General features: G+C 33.0%; 1 protein-coding gene across 5 annotated transcripts in view; it reads right to left on the bottom strand.

Annotated features, from left to right (window-relative positions):
* Nucleotides 1–1447: 1447 nt before the first annotated feature.
* LOC115891757 (1-phosphatidylinositol 4,5-bisphosphate phosphodiesterase) overlaps nt 1448–21968 on the bottom strand; it is a 30050-nt gene continuing 9529 nt past the window's right edge. For 4 of the 5 annotated variants that reach the window (XM_030912316.1, XM_030912314.1, XM_030912315.1 and 1 more), the window contains 14 exons: nt 15185–15421; nt 13769–13963; nt 12831–13039; nt 12265–12507; nt 11171–11358; nt 10091–10244; nt 9123–9280; nt 8668–8907; nt 8041–8268; nt 5338–5532; nt 4583–4637; nt 4343–4520; nt 3180–3441; nt 1448–2495 (listed from right to left, as the gene is read on the bottom strand). In XM_030912316.1, coding sequence (XP_030768176.1) covers nt 2238–2495; nt 3180–3441; nt 4343–4520; nt 4583–4637; nt 5338–5532; nt 8041–8268; nt 8668–8907; nt 9123–9280; nt 10091–10244; nt 11171–11358; nt 12265–12507; nt 12831–13039; nt 13769–13963; nt 15185–15421 — 2800 coding nt within the window. In that variant the 3' untranslated portion in view covers nt 1448–2237. The remainder of the gene's footprint in view (nt 2496–3179; nt 3442–4342; nt 4521–4582; nt 4638–5337; nt 5533–8040; nt 8269–8667; nt 8908–9122; nt 9281–10090; nt 10245–11170; nt 11359–12264; nt 12508–12830; nt 13040–13768; nt 13964–15184; nt 15422–21968) is intronic. The other variant, XM_030912313.1, reaches the window with a different exon arrangement.

Genomic DNA, 21968 nt, shown 5'->3' with positions numbered 1-21968 from the left:
TGGCACCAAAGGTGCTTCTGTTTATTAAATACTTTTTCAGTAATTAACGTTTTTGTAAACGCGTCTAACTGTTCGAGCTCGTTGGACAAGTAGTATTTTATTTTTAATGTTCTTGAGAAAAATATTTTTAAAAATGCTCATGTTTGGTGCTAGATGTGGCAGTTTTGAGGTAAAAGAAATCAAATATTTAGTGAATAACTACTAAGAAGTAACCTATATATAATTAAATTAATGTACTAATATCACAGATTAGGTATCCTATACAGATAAAAATCTTGTCTCTAATTCGTGGTACGAAAATTGTTTTTTATGACGATGTACAAACGAGTCAAATTTCCTGTGCGCAAAAATAAACTCGCGTAAAATAACAATAAACAGCGTAATAGAGAGATATCGCTAAACCGAATAGCGTGCATGGACGTTAATAAGGCCAGGTGTTATTTCCTTTACGTGAGGTGGTATAACTCTCATCCCATGCTCTCTTCATTTATAGTTATTGGATCGGAAAGAATTCTAATCGCGTCGCGTCCGCTATTTAAACTTGACCTAACTTTGAAATTGTTTTGTTTACTAGGTATTTTAAAACTAAAGGGCTAAAGTGCTTATTTCCAGTGCTTTATTGTTCAACGTCTGCCAGTGGGTTTAGGGCAACAAGCAACAAATTCTCTTAGAAGGGATAAGTCGTCATCTGCTGTAAACCTAAGACTCTTTATAGGTTCTTTAGTATTGGAAGAGGTGGAATCCATATTTTGGGCCATATTTATTTAATTAAAACTAATCCCAGCTACTTAAATATCAAATTACCTAATAAAACTAAAGCAATAATTCAAAACAATTCAAACATAACCTAAAATAAAAGATCTCGCCGGCCGGCTCCGGTTGTCAAATATCCGCACATGCCCATTTAAGCAATTTTTAAACGTTATCAGAGGTTATTTAGAAAGAGCGCTTGGTGTAATTGATCCGCAAATTACGTCAGGCGGTAACGTTATTAGCGGGTGTTGCGTTAAAAATTGACTCGCGCATATCGTAACCATGATAAGGTACGCGTAAATACTGGATGACGCTATTCGGTTTTCCGATATCTCTCTAATATCTGTGCCGGTCAGGCGCTGTGCACAATTTTAGAGGCCATAAGTGGGCGTGCTATGTGCGTAAACTAGTCACCTAACTAGTGCCCGATTCCGAAAATTGGAACCACGAAAAACAATAAAGAAAAAAGAAAGGTTATAATCTGTATAACCTGTGCTAATATTAAAGGCAACTAGATTAATATTTATTGAATTTACCAATAACGTAACCGTGATTGGTACCACATTGTTTACCAATAACGTAACCGTTAGTTGCATTGCCTTAAATTTAAAGGCTATGCCAAAGGATTCAAAAGAAACTACATTGAAACTTTAATAAAATGTATTAAATAAAGAATAGTTTATAAATACAATTTAACACAATTAACTGTTAAGCATACAGGGTGGCCTAAATTGGGCGCCATTTCTTTAATTTTTTTAATATTTTCTGCTTAGTTTTAAAATATATATAACAATTATAGTTATAATAAATTAGCATTAACTAATAAATTTATTTAGTATATTTCTAATAAAATAAATATATTATAGGTATCTATAGTATCTATAGATCAACTAAGTTTGCTTTTATCACTATAAGTGCAATATGCTAAATGCAACAATATGATCGAAAAAAAACAGCGTCAGCGACGGCTATGAAATAAAGATAGCTTTCATTTTATTTGTAAAATTATATGAGAAACTTCCAAGCCAACTGGACGCCGTTTTTTCGATCATACGGTATATTGGTGATAGTAATAATGTAACATTTAAATATCTTTTGTATACTTTATAACAAGTAACATACATTAATAACATACAGAGCTGCAAGCTCACAGAAAACAATTCTTTTTTGATTGAAATCATTTTAATGTCATTAAAAATGCTTAAACGTTTTAAAACATTTAAGTCTTTAAAAAAAAGACTTTATGGCTATTAAAAAGATTTAAGTCTTTTTATAAAAGGCATATCATATTTTTATATATTTTTGTGATAAATTTTTAACAGCAGTATGTCTTTTTAAACTGTTAGGTGGCAGATTAAAAAAAACCTCAATAACACTAGCAAATAAAAAGTTTTTTTCGGAACCGGCCGAAAAATTTAAGTCTTTTTGAAACTGTCTTGTTGCAGCTCTGCAAGTAACATACATACATTAATAACATAATAAATTTAAGCGAAAAATTCGGTTTTAGATGATATATTATATTCTTTTTCTTCGTTTTGGTACATCTCTATCATTTTCTGAATATCGTGGGCCAACATTTCTAACTGTTTATCGTGTGTTATTTGCAGTTTTTCTTTTTCTCTCGTTTGTTTGATACAGGCCGTCTTGCGTTCTTCCAAAAATTTTTTAGTGTTGTTCTGCTGTTTTTCTTTCAATCTTCTTTCTTTGTCTTTTTTCGTTTTCAACGTTTTATCATTGTTAATCTAGAAAAAAGAATTATTGATTATATAATTGTTTTAAGGGACATTTTATTTAAAACGCAATTAAAACACGAATTTAATACGTTTTTATCCACTAATGCATGTCTATATTTAGTTAAAATTATGAAAATTTGATAAGAAAAATTAGCAGTAAGCATTAAAAATCGAATTAAAGGTAGCGTTTTTTTTGTTATAAGTATGTTGCTTTTAGTATTGATACAAACCTTTGAATAAAAGATTAAGGAAGGAGCATATAAAACATCTTAGATCGAACGCGACGAGGTTTTAGAATGGCCGACTTAAATTCCGGTTTATCAGTGCCGCAAAACGCGTAAAAATATGATATAGGTTAATATAGGGTAGACTCAATAATTTGTTGATTTATTTTACGTGGTCAATAAATGTTGGAGGTTATTACAATTGTTGTAAAAATATATAATTCTAATAAAAATTGATAAGTTTTAATAATTATTTATAAACACAAACATCCGATACGCTACTGAAGCAGGACACTTAAATTCACGTATCTAAATTCTTTGACATCTAATCTTTGACAAGTAGTAAATAAAGGCAAAAATGCAAGAAAAATTATATAAATTAGTTAATTTTAGAAAAAACGAAATTATATTATTACAGAAACAAACGCCGTCTAATTTTCCACAATAATAATTAAAAAGTGAATCTAACCTCTTTCGCTGTCTCAACCGATATCTTAGCCTGTTGACTGTTGATTTCCTTCATCTCCCTATCGTGTTTGACATCTAGCTGTCGCTTTTGTTGCGCCTGCAATAGTTCCATATGTTTACGCAGTAAATCGCGTTGATCGTTCAACTGATTCCGTAGAAATTCCCATTCTTGTTTCCGGTGTTTCTCCATGAGAGCACTCCACTCTGACGTTTGCTCTGTCACTAATTTCCGCACCGCTGGATTGCTAACTAATTCGTTTTTGCTAGGAAAAATTCAAATATACAGGTTATGTTCCGTAATGACACGCTAATAAATGACACGTGTTCAAGGGAGCTTGTGTATAACAATCGATGATAATTTTGCTGGAGTTAATCTATAGACCTGTCATTTACTAAAAATTGACATGAAACTTGTCAAAAATAAATACTAGATAGATAGAGGTAAATATGCCAATGCGACAATGATTAGAATCGTCATTGACGGAACAGTACTGGGAGAATTGTCAGCTCATGAGCTTGGAACACCCTCAAAAGGAAAATTTCACTCCTCCAACTCCCAGTGGATGACATACCTACCAAGAATGTACTACAACTTTGAGAAACACCTCACACTGAAGTATTGAGCAATAAAAAGAATTGGAAGAGAGAAACGTTTGTTTAGCAGTTAAAAGAGCATACCATAACGTGGAATACTGATGCTTCCAAAACTAGAGCAGGAACAGGGATGGAAGTATTTGAGCCCCTAGCATCCTTCAGGCCAGAACAACATAAAATAAAACACTAATTCACCACACACACCAAAACACATTACTTTTGCACAGTTAATTAAAAATCAGTCTTTAGCATATCTGCTGATGATGCTAACATGCTTAGCGAAACGTGCGTCCAGTGCAAAAGTAAAGTGTTTTGGTGTGTGTGGTGAATTAGTGTTTTATTTTGCTGTTTGTGATACCAAAGATTCCAACTCCCAACTGTAATAAAAATAAATTACGGCCTTCTTAAGACCACAACTGGCAGTAAGCGCCATTAAAAACCGAAGAAGAGTATGGGCCAAGTAAATAACGCCTTTCTTAACCTCGCCAAAATTATTATCGATTGTCATTCCCAGGTGTCTTTGACGCCGTTTTTTTTCCGATCCCATCGTTAACCAGAAAAATGACTCACTTTTTTCCTTTAATCAACTTGTCAATGGCGATGCACTGAGACTTTTGAACTGCCGATTTTTCCTTTTGTTGTTTTTTCTTTAGAATATCAAAATCTTTTTGTTGTTTTTTCGTTGTTTTTTGATACGCTTTGTCTTGCTTCACGGATTCGATGGTTATCGGTTCAAATACCATTGGTTCTACAAAAACAGAAAAATATACAACAGTCACATTTAATTCTTAACAAACAAAAAATTCTTACCAACTTTTTTCTCTTCTTTTTTCGTTTGTTTTTCTACATTATTTTGATCGGTTACCTAAAAAATAAGTATATTTTTACTCCGAATAGAACGTGCTATTTTTAAGTGAAACTACTGTACGCGCGCTGGGAGTAAAGATTCAATGCCGTGACACACAAGGGCAGAGCAGTGTGAGCAGTCCACGTGTTTATCAAAAATATCGATATTTTAATACAAATTTTGTGAAAATTATAATCAAATTATTTATTAATTAGATACTATAATTACAATACAATACAGACAGTCATTTTAATACAAATTTTGTGAAAGCGAATCAAATTATTTTTTAATTTAACATTTTTTCAAACATGTCATTCAAATCCCTCAATTTAATAGCTGTTATGAAGTTTCACTTCAAATATGCGCACATAGTACACACACAATTTTCTTTTGGAAGTTACGTAAAAAACCGTGTATTTATTATTTCAGTTTAAATATTCTTAACACGTTCTTTTTATTTTTATTAGTATTAGCGTAATATTAAATATAGTCTGCACGACGATTCAGGGAAGATTTCGACAGACAATTACAGAAAAAAGGCAGATGACGGACATACCAATCCATCTTTTTCAGTAAAAAAAGTTTCTAATTTTATTTGTCACGCGTTGTCTGTCGTAGTTTTTAGGCAGATGCGTATGAATTCGACTTAGGACTTCTGAAACTAGCCACACTTAGAAGAAGAACTTTTTTAGGCTACATTTTTTTTTGGTTAAATTACCTCTATGCCCATGGAGGACATTTGTTCGTTTTGCTTTTGCTGTGAACCCCGGAATCCTCTAGGATCACTTAACGCTGCCATAAAGTCTTCAAAACCATCGGGCACATAGATTTTCAATTCTATGTTACAGAACAGCATTGGCAAAGACATGGGGAAATTAGCCTCAGTTCTTAACGAAATATGTCTGTAACCAGCCTAAAAAAGAAACACAAAACCATAATACCACACAATCGAAAAAAAAAACGCGTCAAAGAGGGTTGGGAACAAAAATCGATGATAATTTTGGCGAGGGTACCCCCTAGACGTCATTTACTTGGCCCTAGTACTCTTATTTATTTTTTTTCGTCATACTATATTGTTATATTATTATAACATAAGCAAAATCAGAATGGAAAAGATGCATATAACGTCCGCCGGACGTTATCATAACGGCCGGCGGCCGTTAAGTTTCTAAGGTAATCGTAACGTCTGTCACCTGCAACAATGACTATTTATTGTCAGTTGGACTTTTCAAAAATTGGGAAAATAGACCATAGCGAGATGTCGCGAGAAATTCCGTTGGAAATACAGGAGGAAGCGGCTGCGGCTACTCAAAATTTACTTCCGACTATAACCAGAGAGAGATATCAGCAGGAATATGACAATTTTTGAAGTGGCGGCAGGATAGAAGTATAAACAGCGTAAATGAAGCGGTATTGCTGGCTTATGCTAAAAGAATGTCTGAAATGTATTCTCCTACATCACTGTGGACAAAGATATCCATGCTGAAGCTTGCGTTGAGAGTATATGAAAACATCGACATATCAAGGTAAAAGCCATTATATTCTTCGATATTTAATCATACTCATCTAAATTATATTTGTTCATAGATTTGGTAAACTGTTCATGTTTCTGAGGCGCAAAAACGAAGGTTATTCACCAAAAAAGCCAAAGTTCTGTCGGAGAATGACATAAATAATTTTCTACTGGATGCCGATGATTACACCTGGTTACTCGAAAAAATTGTATTGGTGCTTGGTATTCTTGGAGCTTGTAGGCGCAGCGAGCTTTGGTCACTCACAGTTGATGATTTCGAAGATTCGGAGAAAAATATTCTTGTCTCATTAAGAAATACTAAAAATAAGAAAGATAGGAAATTTCTTATTCCAAAAACGGGCCTTCCGTTTGATGCCTATGGTTTATACAAAAATACATCAACCTGCGTCCTCGTAACTTTGACAATCCAAAATTTTTCATTGGTTACAAGAAAGGCAAGTGTGTTAAGCAAATCGTCGGTATACATACCATCGGGAGCGTACCGCAGAAAATTGCAAAATTTTTTGAACTTGGAGAATCCAGAACGTTATACAGGGCATTCATTTCGTAGATCATCAGCAACCATGCTCGCCGAAAATGGTGGTGATTTACTATCGCTAAAGGAGCTAGGAGGATGGGAGTCTTCAACAGTGGCAGAAACTTACATAGAAAAATCAGTTTCCAAAAGAATGAAAATAACAAATCAACTTTTTTCATGATAGCTCCAAAAATAATGTGTCTTTAGTGGATACAAATATTTGCCATTCTTCAGTAGCATCATCTTCTTCTATAAAATCTGTAAATCCCTGGGAAGGATTACAGATTTCTAAGAACAACAAGTGCACTTTTAATTTCCATGTTCATTATCATGAAAAATGAATTTTAGTATAAGACATTATGTATTTTTTATCCTTACTTGTGTTATTGTTCAATAAAATTTGTTATTAAATAGTAGTGTTTATTGCTCTAAAAAATCTGCAGTATGACGAAAAATCTAGAACGCAACACGGCCGATAACAAATAACGGCCTTGGCTGCTTATGATCCTCGGCTATCGCCTCGGATCACAAACTTCAGCCCGGCCGTTATTTGTTGTTTATCGGCCTTATTACGTTAATAACTATAACGGCGCTTATTGCCAGTTACAGGCCTTAAGGCCTCTTTCCTTTCTTAATTTTTCGATAATTAGTGTTAATTTTTGACAAGTTATATGTCAATTTTTAGTAAGTGACATCTAGAGACTGACCTCGCCAAAATTATCGTCGATTAACTTTTTAGATACAAGATGGTAAAATTTTCTGAAAAATACCTTTTTCGTAATAACAACAGGGTCATTATTCACATCTGAACGTGTCTCAGTCGTTAGTTGTCTATAATAAGCAAAACTAGCGATAATAATGAAAAATAAAAATTTAAAAAAATATTTTTATTTTATAATTATGGTGCATACTCTGCCAATTGCCAATTATAACTGCTGCTAATAATAACTGTTTGTAAATTTATAATTAATTTATTTTTCTTGCCTAAAATATTTTGATTAAAAGAAAATATGTAAAAGTGGGCAACGCTGTGCCGGTCAAGCTTAATCACGTGACTAAAAGTTTATTTGGTACAGATTATACTTTGTTAGAGATTACATTTTAAGACGTTTATAACATACACTCATATCAAGCTTTTTTCTTAGAATAAGTCCAAGAATCATCTTCTTAAATATTAGCATGACATTAAAAAACAGTAGTCTTGAGTAGTCAATAAAATTTAGGGTTTGATTCCCCTCATAATATATGTGACATATTACAAGATTTTTTTTTTTTAATTTTTAACACCCTGTAGAACAGAAAGGAAGAACTTTTTTTCTTAAAAACGTTTCAAGAATTCAAGACAATACAATTTTGCTTTTAATTCTTACCTGTAAACCGTCCAAAGGTAAAATCCTCTGTCCCAGTAACTTCCCGTTTTCATCGTATACTCCGAATCGAAGTACTGCTAGATCGGGCAGTACTATTTTCCTAAACAAGAACGGTTCTTCGTTATAGACAGGATTAAGGCCGTTAGCGGGAACCATACGCGTTCTAAACTCTCTCCGGATCGTGTCGGTGGGCAAGCCATACATATCTACCTCCACATAGGTTCCAATCTAAAACCAGTTGCATATACAGGGTAGCACACCTCTTTATGCCTGCCAACTAGTCTTATATATTTATCTCTGTCGTTTGCATTAAAATACAGACCACGGAAATAAAGTGGCTAATATGGTAAGTATATAGGTTAATTTCAAGCATTTTCTTTAAATATATAGAATCCTACAGGGTGTCCATAACAAATTACACATTAAAGTTGTGAATTTTGTAATGGAACACCCTATATATTAATTCTAGGGAAAAAATAAAGGTGAGTTTCGTTAGAGAAGTATATGACTAAAATGTAAGGTTTTTGACATATTTGACATTTTCTAAAAAATGCAGAACAAATTTTAAATTAAAAAAAAAATTAGAAAACGACCAAAAACTATAATTTTTTATCGAAAACCACCAACCTTTTTATCGGACAAGAACTGTCCTGCTATCACTTGTACAGAACACTGAGCTGCAATCACGCCATCTACCGGTATCTCAGCGAAAGGATCGAATATCCGATCCGGTCTTCTCATAAAATCCGGTTTCAACAAATAACCACAGTTGCCGTTGTATTCGAATTTTCCTTGGTTCAGCTGCATTGGCAAGTCGGACGTTTGAAAGTTAAGAGACACCATCTGGCAACCTGCGTTCCAAAAGACCTAAAAAGTGAATTACATGCTACCTAAAATCCAAACAAAATTCGCCCTTTATCAGCAAGTAGAAATTTTAAAAAATTAACTATTTCCAATTAAGAAAAAAATGGAATGGCTGAAAAAGAAATGTTTTTTCAAACGTTACAGACGTCATTATAAAAATGTCATTTTAACGCTAAAGCCTCGTTCAGAACCTCTCAATTAGAAAGAAATTGACCTACCTGAGGCATATAATTTGACGAGTTGGCTCTGGCTCCGCTCGGGTATATTCGTGACATCTGTTTCTTGTTGTAATTCACGAACTCAATGGACTGTGTCTTTAAATAGTTGAGGCCAGCCGGTTCGGAAAAGCTCGACATGTTATGGTGGATGTTTTTTTCTAAGAAAAAAAGTGGGTACCATTTAACCTAATGCTATTTATATTTTAGATATATCAAAAAATAACTTACAGAGAGTTAAAGCACGGCACAAACTTTATACGTATCTTTCTATATATCTAAAACGGTTTATTTTGTTACACAAACACCAAAATTCCTGAAATAACTAACCGGGTATTGAAACCAGTTCTCTGCCCCACGTTGGGCACCAAAGTTATAATTGTAGAAAGGCTGTGTTATCAATTTTTATCGCATTTCAGCATACTGGGTTTGTCAAATTTATTTTGCATCGATCGTTTGCGTTTTAGAAGTACGTAAAGATGACATACCACGTATGCGTAAACGCACGAGAAAAATCAAAGATTTTCCTTGATTTAAATAAGAACAATCTTCGGATTGTCACGGGGTTCAACAGGACCCTGTCTCCTTAATGAACATCTCAGTAGACTGAAGCTAAGAAACAACGGAGAATGTAGATTCTGTGGGGAAAATGGGGAAAAGTACACCTCATCACTGAGTGCGTCGAGACGACAAACATTGGTGCCATAAACTTTGGTACGACTGATATTGAAAATAACTAACCTTTGTAAAACCGTCTCAGATACTGGCTTTTGTCAAAGCCCCGAGACGGTATGACGAGTTATAACTCGAGAAAGGGGACCACAATAGATCTATAAGCCCGCGGCGATTAACTTGTAACTATAATGCGTAAGCGCAAGTAAAGTTCTAGCTGTGCAAGCATACCTACAAACGATACGTTTACGTCTTTGGCCGTGCTTTAACTGTCTACCAAATTAATGTAATATGCTTACGTTCAGCAACATCGAACCCCTGGAATTTGACAGGCTGAGCGTAGTTGATCATCGAACTCAACCACGGATGCACGTTGGTGGTCGAGCTTTGATACGCCACCGCGGCCGGTGCTACTTCAGCACCTTCGGCAGGTGGAACGTCTGTTGCCGGAGTCTTCATTAAAAGAAACGAACATGTATAAGTTTAAAAATACGCACTGGCCAAACAATCGCCAAGGTATTTTTAGTGCATACAGAAAAATACTAAACCGTTACGTTGACGTTCTGTTAAAATGACGTCAACGGTTTCTTGTAGAAGTATCTTTTTTAAAAAAGTAAAGTGTTCTCGAATAGTTGACTTTATATATTTTAAATAGTTTTTTTCTTTATTCTTTGTATTTTTTTGCTTCCGACGACGGAAAGAGATAACTTTCCGAAACGTTAAGCATTTTTTTTTGCTTTGTTAGGCAAATTTGTATTACCGTAAACATAACTTCTGACAAGCAGCGTCCGTTTAGGTTTAACGCAGAAGTGTTTACAAAAAATAATTATTTTATTTTGTAGATTTTCTTGCAGTGCAGTGGCGAAATACCCAAACAGGATTTTTTTGGAAAGATTGAACTGCGTTACCGTTTATATTTGATATTTGTAAAAAAAATTAAAAAATATCAATTTTGCAGCTCATTGCTAAGCTTATAAATTATTTTTCTCAAGAAAGAGGCGCTGGTAGAACACTCTTGACCGTGGACCCCGTATATGAAGTAAGTAGAATGCAAAGGTGTAATATTCCTATGTAAAATACAAATAGATAGCGTTTTTAAATAATATAGCGAGTTGCTGATGCTTTAGAAATAGGAATTCCAACAGTCCAAAGGATTGGAATTAGAGGGATCATACCTGATGAAGAGTTGAAGAAAAAGTTAATTAATGCCGAAAAAAACGGAACACGTTCAATCAATAATACAGGAACGTATTTAAAATTTTCTAAACAATATGAACTGATCTTAGACACACCCTATAACTCATATTTGACAAATAATGATGACGTAACGGTGAAAGATGATTGTACAGTCTTTAGTACATTTCTTTACATTAACTTACTTCGGCCGATATATCGGGAGGTATTGGTCGATCGGCGCTGGCATTGGCATCTTCTTTCTCTTCATCTACGATAACGAATTGACCCTGCCTAAAAAGTTCCAATTCCTGTTTCTCTACTTCCGGCTTCAATCGCTTATTTTTGATCAAAATCTTCCTCCTCAAACTTGAGGGTGGAGGCAGTGGACACCCTAAAAAAATTAAGTCTATCAACATATATAATAGATAATATTGAGTGAAAATGAGCACATTGTTATTGAGTTTAAATAAAATAATATTTAGACATGTTGAAAAGATAAACTGTAAACTGTTGTCGTTGAACGAGTAAAGTCAAGATGAACGAATGAAAGTCGAGTTATGTTGGAGCTGTGATAACTATAAAAGCAAATATTTAAGCGATACCAATTAAACTTTTCGTTACGTAATCAAGGGCGCGATTTTTAAATTCCTTGTTGCCAACCGTGGAGTGTCAGCGCGCGAGGCACGCGACGCGCCTAAAATGTGTCTGAATTACAGAGACGCGCGCTGGTCAGGTCACGCGGGTCGCGCTACGCTGCGCTTTGTTGCCAATTTACGCTGTCCCATTTATTTCTGTAGTTTACAAAAACTCGCGTCGCGCCAGGTTATGTCACACACGATACACGCGACTCAATTTGCGCCTAGCCTCAATCTTGAAGCTCTTCTGTAGCCCATTGATAGAGCAGCAAAAAACAAATGTTTTCGATTTCTTTGCCTTTATCTATGATACAGCGAAATATCTTTCAAGAGCACCGGTTTTTTTCAATTGATTCAGATATCTTGTATAAGATAATAATCAAAAGTTTTCGGTTTCATCCATATGTAGGACTTGTAAAACTCTTAAATGAATCTTCGGAGCCCTCGCAGATAATTTTTAAAATGAAGGTACTATTTTCTTGAGTACAGTATAAGGTAAAGCAGATTTTGAACTGAATTGTGGCATTTTTTGCCCCACCCTAAGTAAAAACCTAGCTACCCCCATGTGCAAGACCAAGACCAAGGCATTGGGAGTCTTAGTTTTGGTCTTACATTTGCACACACTGTTTTACATGATACGTTTTGACTAGACGTGGCTTTACCTGGTTCCAGAGGATATTCCTTTAGTGGCTCCTTCAGGAGCAGGTCTCCAAAAATTTCGTCGCAATATTTGGCAAGTTTGTGTTGCTGGCTTATACAACAGTGATTTTCGAACGACAAAATAACGGGATAATCCGATGTTACAAAGGCCGTGTCTCTAATAGCGTATATGACGTCCTTAAATAGAATATCCGTACACATAGCGCGTCCATGGGTTATTATAGGTTCTTCGTCCTCGCCTCTACCTAAAATTATTTTTAATATTAATATATAATATTCTACAAGTACACACACACATATATTTTGTAGGTCTGCTTTGGAAAAATAAATTCTCTAGGTTGGATTTTTTTTAAATTGCAATAATTTTTAGCCACCGAATTTTTTTTTAGTTTTTCGTTATCTAAATTGAATTTACTTCCGATGTTGCCACATTTTCAAAGTATTATATTATTTAAGTTAAAATTTGAAAATTGTCATACAAGTTAAAAATAATTTTTATCAAATTTTGGAAAAAAGAAACGTTTTAAAATAAACAGAGACTTAAGAATTTAGAAAATCTGAGTATTACCGTCCCAACAATCTAATTCAACACATCTACAGCCAGCCAACAAAACCTGTCTGTACATTTCAACCGATGATTTTCCTCCAAACTGCCTTCCTATCAAATAAGTGTTATGACTAGAGTTAATGTAATAAGCACACAAAGGCTGATTCATGTCCATATAGATCTCTAACCGGTCCAAGAACACAGGAGCATTTTCATCTGACATTAAATACCTAGAAAATAACAAACACAAATTCATAATTAGGATTTTTATAGGATTTGTAAGAAGTGACTAGAAAATGAGAAGTCTTTGCTCTATGTGCTCTTCCAAAATAAAAAGAAACGTCGAGTATCTCTGTACAGTCGGTAAAAAAACATTTTAAATTGCTGCGAGTATAATTGTATGTAAAAATATTACTTTTTTATGATTTTCATGCATCCGTTGTTGGATGATACGTTGATACGATATTAATTTTATTGGTAGAATTTAAAGATTTTGGTTAGAAAATAACGCAGTTTTTAAATTTATTGCATTTTCATGCCTCCGTTTATCGGATATACGTTGGTGTCATTTTATATTTTCGTTTCCATGACGATTTTGCTATTTTACTTATATTTTTATTAAGATTAGATTAAATTTGTCAAAAAAGTGTCAAAACGTCTGTTATCGTATGAAAGGGTTCGGTTGACGAGCTGAAGTAAAATATTTAAGGATGAAAAGTGGCGCGAAAACGCTATGACCAATCAGAGCACCGTCGGACCAACGTATCAACGTATAACGGATGCATGAAAATCAAGCTTAACTCATGTAAATTCAGAAAAGTATAGAGAGACAAAAAAACATTTTATTTTCTATTAAATGATGTAATTCAATAGAGGTGTCTACCAGACCACTCTGTAGCGATTAAAGGAGAATGATTCAGTGTAGCGGTTAAGGGGTTAAATTCAGAATATATTTTTACCTGATTAATCCATCTTTGCTCAGCCTTAAATTTTCCTTGGCACTGTCATCTAGTTCGTAGGTATGAATTATCTCAGCTGCTCGTTTTTCGTCATAGAGCGGATACAGAATTTCATTTAGCCTAGGATCTCTTTGTTTTTCATTAAGAAAATTAATCAGTTGCTCTAAATTCATATAATCGGCTTTTCCTTCTGTTCTAAAAGAAATAAGTAATGTGAGAATACTCTGTTTTACGACTCAGGGAATATTTCGACAGACGATGACAGAAAAAAGGTAGATGACGTCCATATATCAATCCATTTATCTCACTAAAAAAGTTTCTAACATGTTTTAAGTTAACTAAGGATGGGTTTATATATAAATCGGTCATGTGTCGTCTGTTGTTGTTTTTATCCAGTCTTATTGGTTTATTTCAAAAAAGACATCACATTTCAATATTATTGGACGACTTAAGATTTTGGAGGCTTGTCAAAGTCTTGCCAAATTATAGATTATAATTCGTATCAAATTATGTCCAATACATATTTGCAAATTGTTTTTGCATTTTGGTTCGTGTTGTTAATTGTGTTTTGTGTTTTTTGAAGTTACGTGACGGAAAAATCGAGAGAAAATTAACTGTAGACCCAGAGCACAGTTTATAATTAATATTCGGTGCCCAGACAGAGAGTTTTATACACCAATAAAGTTACCACCAGTAAAGTTTGTATACCATATCTTATATGGTACTAAAAACCGGAGTAGCTGTAAAATAACGACATCACACGATAAGTAAATAATAGATTTTAGAACTGCAGAAATATATTGTCAAAACGTACTGGTTTAAAATTAAGATTAAAATTAATCAATGTATAAAATTCAGTAAGTGTTATGTTTTATTTATTCCTGTGCAATATTATGTTTTTATTTGTACATAAGTTATACCGTATGATCGAAAAAAAAAATGGCGTCAGCGATGGTTATGAAATGAAGATCGCTGTCATTTTATATGGAAAATGTCATCGATGTTCATTTCATAGCGCCATCGCTGACGCCGTTTTTATTCGATCATACGGTATTAATAAACATAATAATAAATGAAGGAAGTTTCTTAAAGCTTAAAAGTAATATTTTTTTATATATTTTTTTGATATGTGGTGTTTTGTTTAAAATATACCCTTGTTTATTTTATATTAACACATACAGTATTTTTTTAAGTAAAATAAATCGATAAGATTTTTTCAGTTGTATACAGTTTTTTTTTTCACAATATTTTGAAGTAATCACTTGTCCCTCAAATTTTAAATATATTAATTTCCTGCTATGCGTTCCAATTGTACCAACTTATTTCTTTGCAAAATAAAATAAACTAATTTTAAATTAAAATGACAGACACATCTGTCATTGTTAAGGATTTTGTCGTTGCACAGACTATACTTACATCGTCCTAAAGAGTTCCTCTATGTCATTTCTGGGACAAATTTTGTGATACAATGCGTAGAATTTTTCGAAAGTAAAAGCTTCACGTTCAATACTGTCATTCTTTTCATTGGGTAGTCCTAGTTCAGCTAAGAACTGGTAGACTAATTTTTCAGTTCTTCCAGAGGCAAAAGTCCTTGCCACGACTTTGACAGGAATTTTGCCCTTCTGGTCTACCAAGAAACTCAAACGCATCCAACTGCAAAAAAGATTTCCCATTCATCAGGACTTTTTGAGAAAAAAATATTCAAAGATTCTAATCTATGCTATATTATAACGTAGAACACAAAAAAATACATAAACGCAAAGCTAAATGAATAATACCATGTTACAATAAACAAAAAAACTGCAGTAAATCTAACTAAAGAATATTAACTTCTACTTAAAATTAGAGAATTATTATGTCTATTGAAATGTACAGGCTGATATAAAGTAAAAGATTTGAAAAACTGTTTGAGAGCAAAACTATTGGCAGATTTTTTTTTCATTTGTCTCAAGCCCTGTTCTCAGAACGACGTTGTGTGGCTGGCGAAACAGTGTGACATTTCAAACAACCAATGAGAGCAGTACTAAATTTAAAATTGACAGCTGTTTGAATTTTGTACAAATCTCATTGGTTCTTTTGACGTGTCGGACAGTCGGAGTACTGAGAAACGGGGCTTCAAACTTATTATCTGGTGGCACAGCAGTGCCCCCGCCAAGTCGAGCACAGCCGTACGTGTACTATCCTTTTCTAGAAGGATCGTAACTGATGAATAGTTTTAACAAAATGAATAATATAGAATATAGGAACGTACTTAAAATTTTCTAAACAATATGAACTGATTTCAGACACACCCTAAAAGGCATATTTGACAAATAATGATGACGTAATGGCGAACGATGGCTGAAGAGGCTTTAGAAATTATACCTCCTGGTTTATGAATTATCGCTTGTCAAATTTCTTTAATTTCGACAGTGACTCACGGACCATCATCAAAATTCTAATGCTTCATTCAGAACCTCGCAACTAGTGGAATAAATTAGCGGTTTCAATTAGCGTAGAAGTTTGTTTGTTTAATTTCAATGTAAGCATTCAGAACATCTAAATTAGTGGTAGACATTTAGTAGAAAATGTCATTTTGACCTTTGATTATCATCCGTCAAGAGAAATTGTGGTTAGAAATCAAAAGTTTATTGTTTTATAAGCTAAATATTTGGCTTTCTCTATGGATACAACCTTTGAATAAGAAGACTAAGGAAGGAGCATAATGCTATCCATATATTCCTGCATGGTGGGCGGAAAAACACCATAAAAGCACTCTAGGGTGGGGATCCTTGACAGTTCTGTTTGACGATTGATTTGACACATTTGAATTTGATTTGAAATTTTGTGGATTTGTCAGTCTTTACGGAGCTTATTTTATGTTATTTATTATTTATTCTACTACTGATAGTTGTATAAAGGTAGTAAATCTAGATGGAAATTGTGGCAGAACTTAAATTAACAGTGACACTATCGCGATTTATCGAAAAAGACTCCAAAATAGTTGGTTGTGGAGTGTGCGGTAGATCTCGGCAAAAATTGAGTGAAATAATGGAACAACTTTTCGCTAGTAAGTGACTATATAATATACATACGTGTAGTAAACCGATCATTTATGAAATTCACTTAAATTAACTAATTATATATTTTTCTTGCATTTTAGCTTTTATTTATTACTTGTCAAAGATTGGATGTCAAAGAATTTAGATACGTTAATTTGACTTACCTGCTTCAGTAGCGTATCGGAGGTTTGTGTTAATAAATAGTTATTATAACTTATCTATTTTTATTAGAATTATATATTTTTATAACAATTTTAATAACTACCAACATTTATTCACAACGTAAAATAAAACAACAAATTATTGAGTCTACCCCACGTCTACCCTACAACATAGTTTTACATTTTTTAAATAAAATTAGAATGACACTGATAAACCTTAAGTCGGCCATATTTCAGGCCCATCGCAGTGTACCTAAGATTTTTTATATGCTCCTTCCTTAGTTTTCTTATTCAAAGGATACAACTGACTACCGCAAGCTGTTGGATATTCTAGGATATTCTATTAATTTTAATTGTGTTTTTAGACATTGGCCTCAAATGTTGTAAATATGTTTAAGAGATGTTTAAGGCAGCATATGCAGAATGAATTTAATGTACCTATTTAGTAAATATTCTAGTATTTAGTGTCTCAATTCGTTTTTAATGTAAAATAGTTAAAAAGATATGTACAGGGTGAGTCAACAATAGAGTAAAGTCCATTATCTCATTTGTTTCGAGGTTTACAAAAAAAAATTAAATATGAAAGTTATAGGTAAGGTTAAGATGCACATTTTAAAAATATTCTAGAGGATACAAGGTGCTTCAAAAAAGTGTGGCGAATATAACATATGCTTTTTTAAATGCAACACTACCTATTTTTTATTTTATTTTTAGATTCTGCGTAAAATTTCATAACTTTTTTATATATAATGTTATATACCTAAAATTAATACTTTTTGTAATATTTCAATTTGTTTAAACAAATGTTAAATTGCAGTGTGGTAAAAAATTGTCAGCGGTGCCATTGTTTCTGAAGTTGGAGGACCAAAATTTGGCAGGATAGTTTTATAGAGATCAAAAAAAAGATATATGTAAAGATAGTTTAGTTAAATGATACAGGGTGTTCAAAATATATTTATGAATTTCAACTACTTAAAATTAAAAAATCTCTTTAAATGGGACACCCTATATATTATTATTTTTTCTGATAGATTTTACAAAACTCTTCAACTTTTATTAAGTACGCCATATACCTATTTTTAATAGTTCGCGATTTATTCAAATTTTTTCTATTTTTACCCATATTTTTAATACAATTACCCTATAAAATCATAGTTACCATGACAAAACAAACTATTTATTACTTATCTTTAACAAGTACCTTAATAATTAGTTATAATTACTGGTATTTGTTAAAATTAATTAATTTACTCAAATAAATTAAAATCGCAGTCGTGAATTTCTTGGTGTATTTCTTGGTTTGGATTTTCCGTCGGAGCGAATAGCCACAGATTAGGGTAATAATAGACGTAATTGTTGAAGACTATACTGATATATATATATATAGGAATTTTCTTCGACATACAGTAAAGTTTTTTTCTCGCAGTAATGCTGGTTTATAATTCATTTGGTAAAGCCAATATCACTACTGCCGCGAAACCGTCCCATTACACACTGAAGATGTTTTCTAGATAATCTACATCTATTCTTATACTACTTAGCAAACTACTTATAATATATAGTACTGAACCAAAAAATATCTGGGCTTGTTCGTGTGTATCAGTCACATTGACTAATTCATTTCAGGAAAATCTGTAACTATTATCTCTAGCATTTATACTTATTAAAACAAATTAAACTAAAATTTAAATTTTGTCCTTAACTTGCTCAACAGACAAGAAATTTTGATAATTATTACTTTTCGTCATGGTAAGTATGATTTTATAGCGTAATTGTATTAAAAATATGAATAAAAATAGAAAAAATTGGAATAAATCGGAAACTACTAAAAATAGGTATAAGATATACTTAATAAAAGTTGAAGAGTTTTGTAAAATCTATCAGAAAAAATAATAATATATAGGGTGTACCATTTAAAAAAAATGAAATTTCTTAATTTTAAATAGCTGAAATTCATAAATATATTTTGAACACCCTGTAGCATCTAACTAAAATATCTTTACATAGGTCTTTTCCTATATCTCTATAAATTCTCCTACCAAATATTAGTTGTCCAACTTCAGAAACAATGCCATCATTGACAATTTTTTATCACACTGCAATCTAACATTTGTTTAAACAAATTTAAATATTACAAAAACTATTAATTTTAGATATATAACATTATATACAAAAAAGTTATGGAATTTTACGCAGAATCTAAAAATATAATAAAAAATAGGGTGTTGCATTTAAAAAAACATGTTATATTCGCCACACTTTTTTGAAGCACCCTGTATACTCTATAATAATTTTAAAATGTGTATCTTAACCGTCCCTATAACTTTTATATTTAATATTTTTTTGTAAACCTTGAAACAAATGAGATAATGGACTTTACTCTATCGTTGACTCACCCTGTACATATGTGTATACATTGTAAATGTTTTTGTATATTAGGCATACATATCCCTGTACATATGTGTATACATTGTAAATGTTTTTGTATATTAGGCAAGTCCTACAATAAAGATACTTATTATGTTTCTAGTTACTCACTATTGTGGTTTTAGAGTATAGACGGGTTAACACCAAGTCGTATGTCTCTCTATTGCATAAATTTTCTTACTATAGTTGTAGTTTTTAGGATTACAGCTTTCTGCATGTTAGTGTGAATGTATGGGGGTAGATCTATTGATTGTATATGTTGAGAGAATACTTTTGTAGTTATACCTATTACTGATATAACTATAGGTATAATTGTTACTTTATTTTGTTTCCACATTTTCTGAATTTCTATAGCAAGTGGTGTGTATTTTACAATTTTTTCTCTTTCTTTTGATGTTACATTGCTGTCGTTGGGTACAGCGATATCGATAATAAATGTCTGTTTATCTATTTTATTGATCAGTGTTATGTCAGGCCTATTGTTTATTATTGTTTTATCTGTATGGATTGTTCTGTCCCAGTACAGTTTATGTGTTTCATTTTCCATTACGTTTTCGGGAGTGTACTTATAATATTGCAACCTTGTTGTCATTAAGCTGTATTTGAGTGCCAGTTCTTGATGGATTATCTTTGCTACCGTGTTATGTCGATCAGTGTAATCTGTTCCCGCTAGTATTTTGCAACCCCCCGTTATATGCTCGATTGTTTCTGGATACTGCTGACATTTTCGACATTTGTCTGTATCCATTCTCTCTTTCAGTATATATTTCCTATAATTTTTGGTTGCTATGACTCTGTCCTGAATGGCTAACAGAAACCCTTCAGACAACCACTTGTATGATAATCCTACATCTATTTGTGAGTTTTGCATTATGGCATAATGCGTCCCGTGAAGTGCCTTACCTGCCCAGGTATCTTTCTTTTCTTGTTTTGGATTTGTGCATCTATTTTCCTCAGCACCACCACCGGCATCATATTTGTTTAAGTTGAGCGGCTTGTACTGCTTATCTGCTATTAGAATTGCTTGCTATTGTAAATGTAGGATTTGCTTGTTGTTGTATATGTTTGTACTTATTTTGTTCTTCTTCAATCCACGGGGCACTTTCGTTATGAGTTATTGGGTTTGACCATATACTTTCCCAAAATTGTTTGATTTCTTCTGCATTTGGAGGTAATATTGGATTATGTGTTGGTTTGGCCATGCTGGTATAAAATAGTTTTTGACTTGCATTAAATTGTGCGTTTTGTTTCCTTCTTTCGTTAGATTCGGTGTATCTTTTTGGTCTAGTAGAGTATACAGCTAACTTTTGTTTTAATGTATCTAATGCTTCTATTGGTGTTTCATTGTTGTTTTTATTGATAATGTGCTTTAATTGTTTTATGACTTGTTTTGATCAGTTTCCCCTGCAATATTGTGTCAATCTACCTAGATCTTTCCTTATATTCTCTATTCTCTTTTCTATCCTAATAAGCCAAGTAGGTTTCAGTTGCTTTCTATTACAGTTTCTTTTGTTGTCTCTAAGTTGTTTATTTTGTATTATCACCGTTGTAGCGGATGCATATACCAGAAGATGAAGGTCTTCTAATGTGATTGTGTTCTCTATTTCTTCTTTTATTAAGGTATTGACTGTATTAATAATGTTGTTCGTGTGTTTTTTAAATATAAGTTTTGGTAATGGTGCCCGATTGATTGGATCGATTCCTGTCCATTTAATTATATTTTCTTGTAATTCGTTGTATATTCCTTCAGCGCTTAGTGATGTTTTTATTTGTGGTCTTGGCACTGTGATAGTTGATGGAGTTTCTATGATTTCTATTTATTGAGTTGTTGTTTGGGTTGGTTGCATTTCTGTTTGGATAAGTTCTTCTGTTCTTACTTATTATTATTATTTTTTTTTTGGTTTTGCTTTCTCAGCTAATGCTGGTTCAATTTACTATGTGGCAGAGAAAAACTTCATTTTATTCTGCTAAACATTTAGAAATTTTCTCGTTATTGCACAGGTTTGGAGGAGTACACTTTTTTGCATCAGACTGCTGAGTTCTTTACACAATCCGAGCCGGTCTATATTTTTCCTTAAGTTAGTAGTCATAACCCCGCATGCCGATATTACAATTGGTATTATTTCTACTGTGCTCAATTGCCATACATGCTTCAGCTCGACAGCCAAATTCTCATATTTTCGTATTTTTTCTACTTCAGTTTTGTGTAAATTGTGAGTTAAGGGGCATGCTATATCTATTATTAGTGCCTTCTTGTTGTCCTTATCTATTAGTACCAAGTCTGGTCTGTTGTAGTCGATGGTTCTATCTGTTATGATCGGGCGATCCCAGTAAAGCACTAAATGAGCTGATTCCAAGACCGGTTCAGGTGAGTAGCGATAATAAGGAGGTGGATGTTCTATAAGGCGGTATTTTAGAGCCATTTCTTTGTGTATGATTTTAGCGATCTGGTTGTGCCTTGCGAGGTAAGCTGTGTCCGATAAACAGGGACATCCGGCTATGACATGGTCAATTGTTTCATTAGCTGCTCCACATTTTCGACAGGTATCCTGGACATTTTTATTTAATATA

The sequence above is a fragment of the Sitophilus oryzae genome, unplaced genomic scaffold (genome assembly GCF_002938485.1).
Source record: "Sitophilus oryzae breed Bouriz unplaced genomic scaffold, Soryzae_2.0 scaffold_1197_pilon_pilon, whole genome shotgun sequence".
In the NCBI taxonomy this organism is placed as follows: domain Eukaryota; kingdom Metazoa; phylum Arthropoda; class Insecta; order Coleoptera; family Curculionidae; genus Sitophilus; species Sitophilus oryzae.
This window is presented reverse-complemented; position numbering and strand designations above follow the sequence as displayed.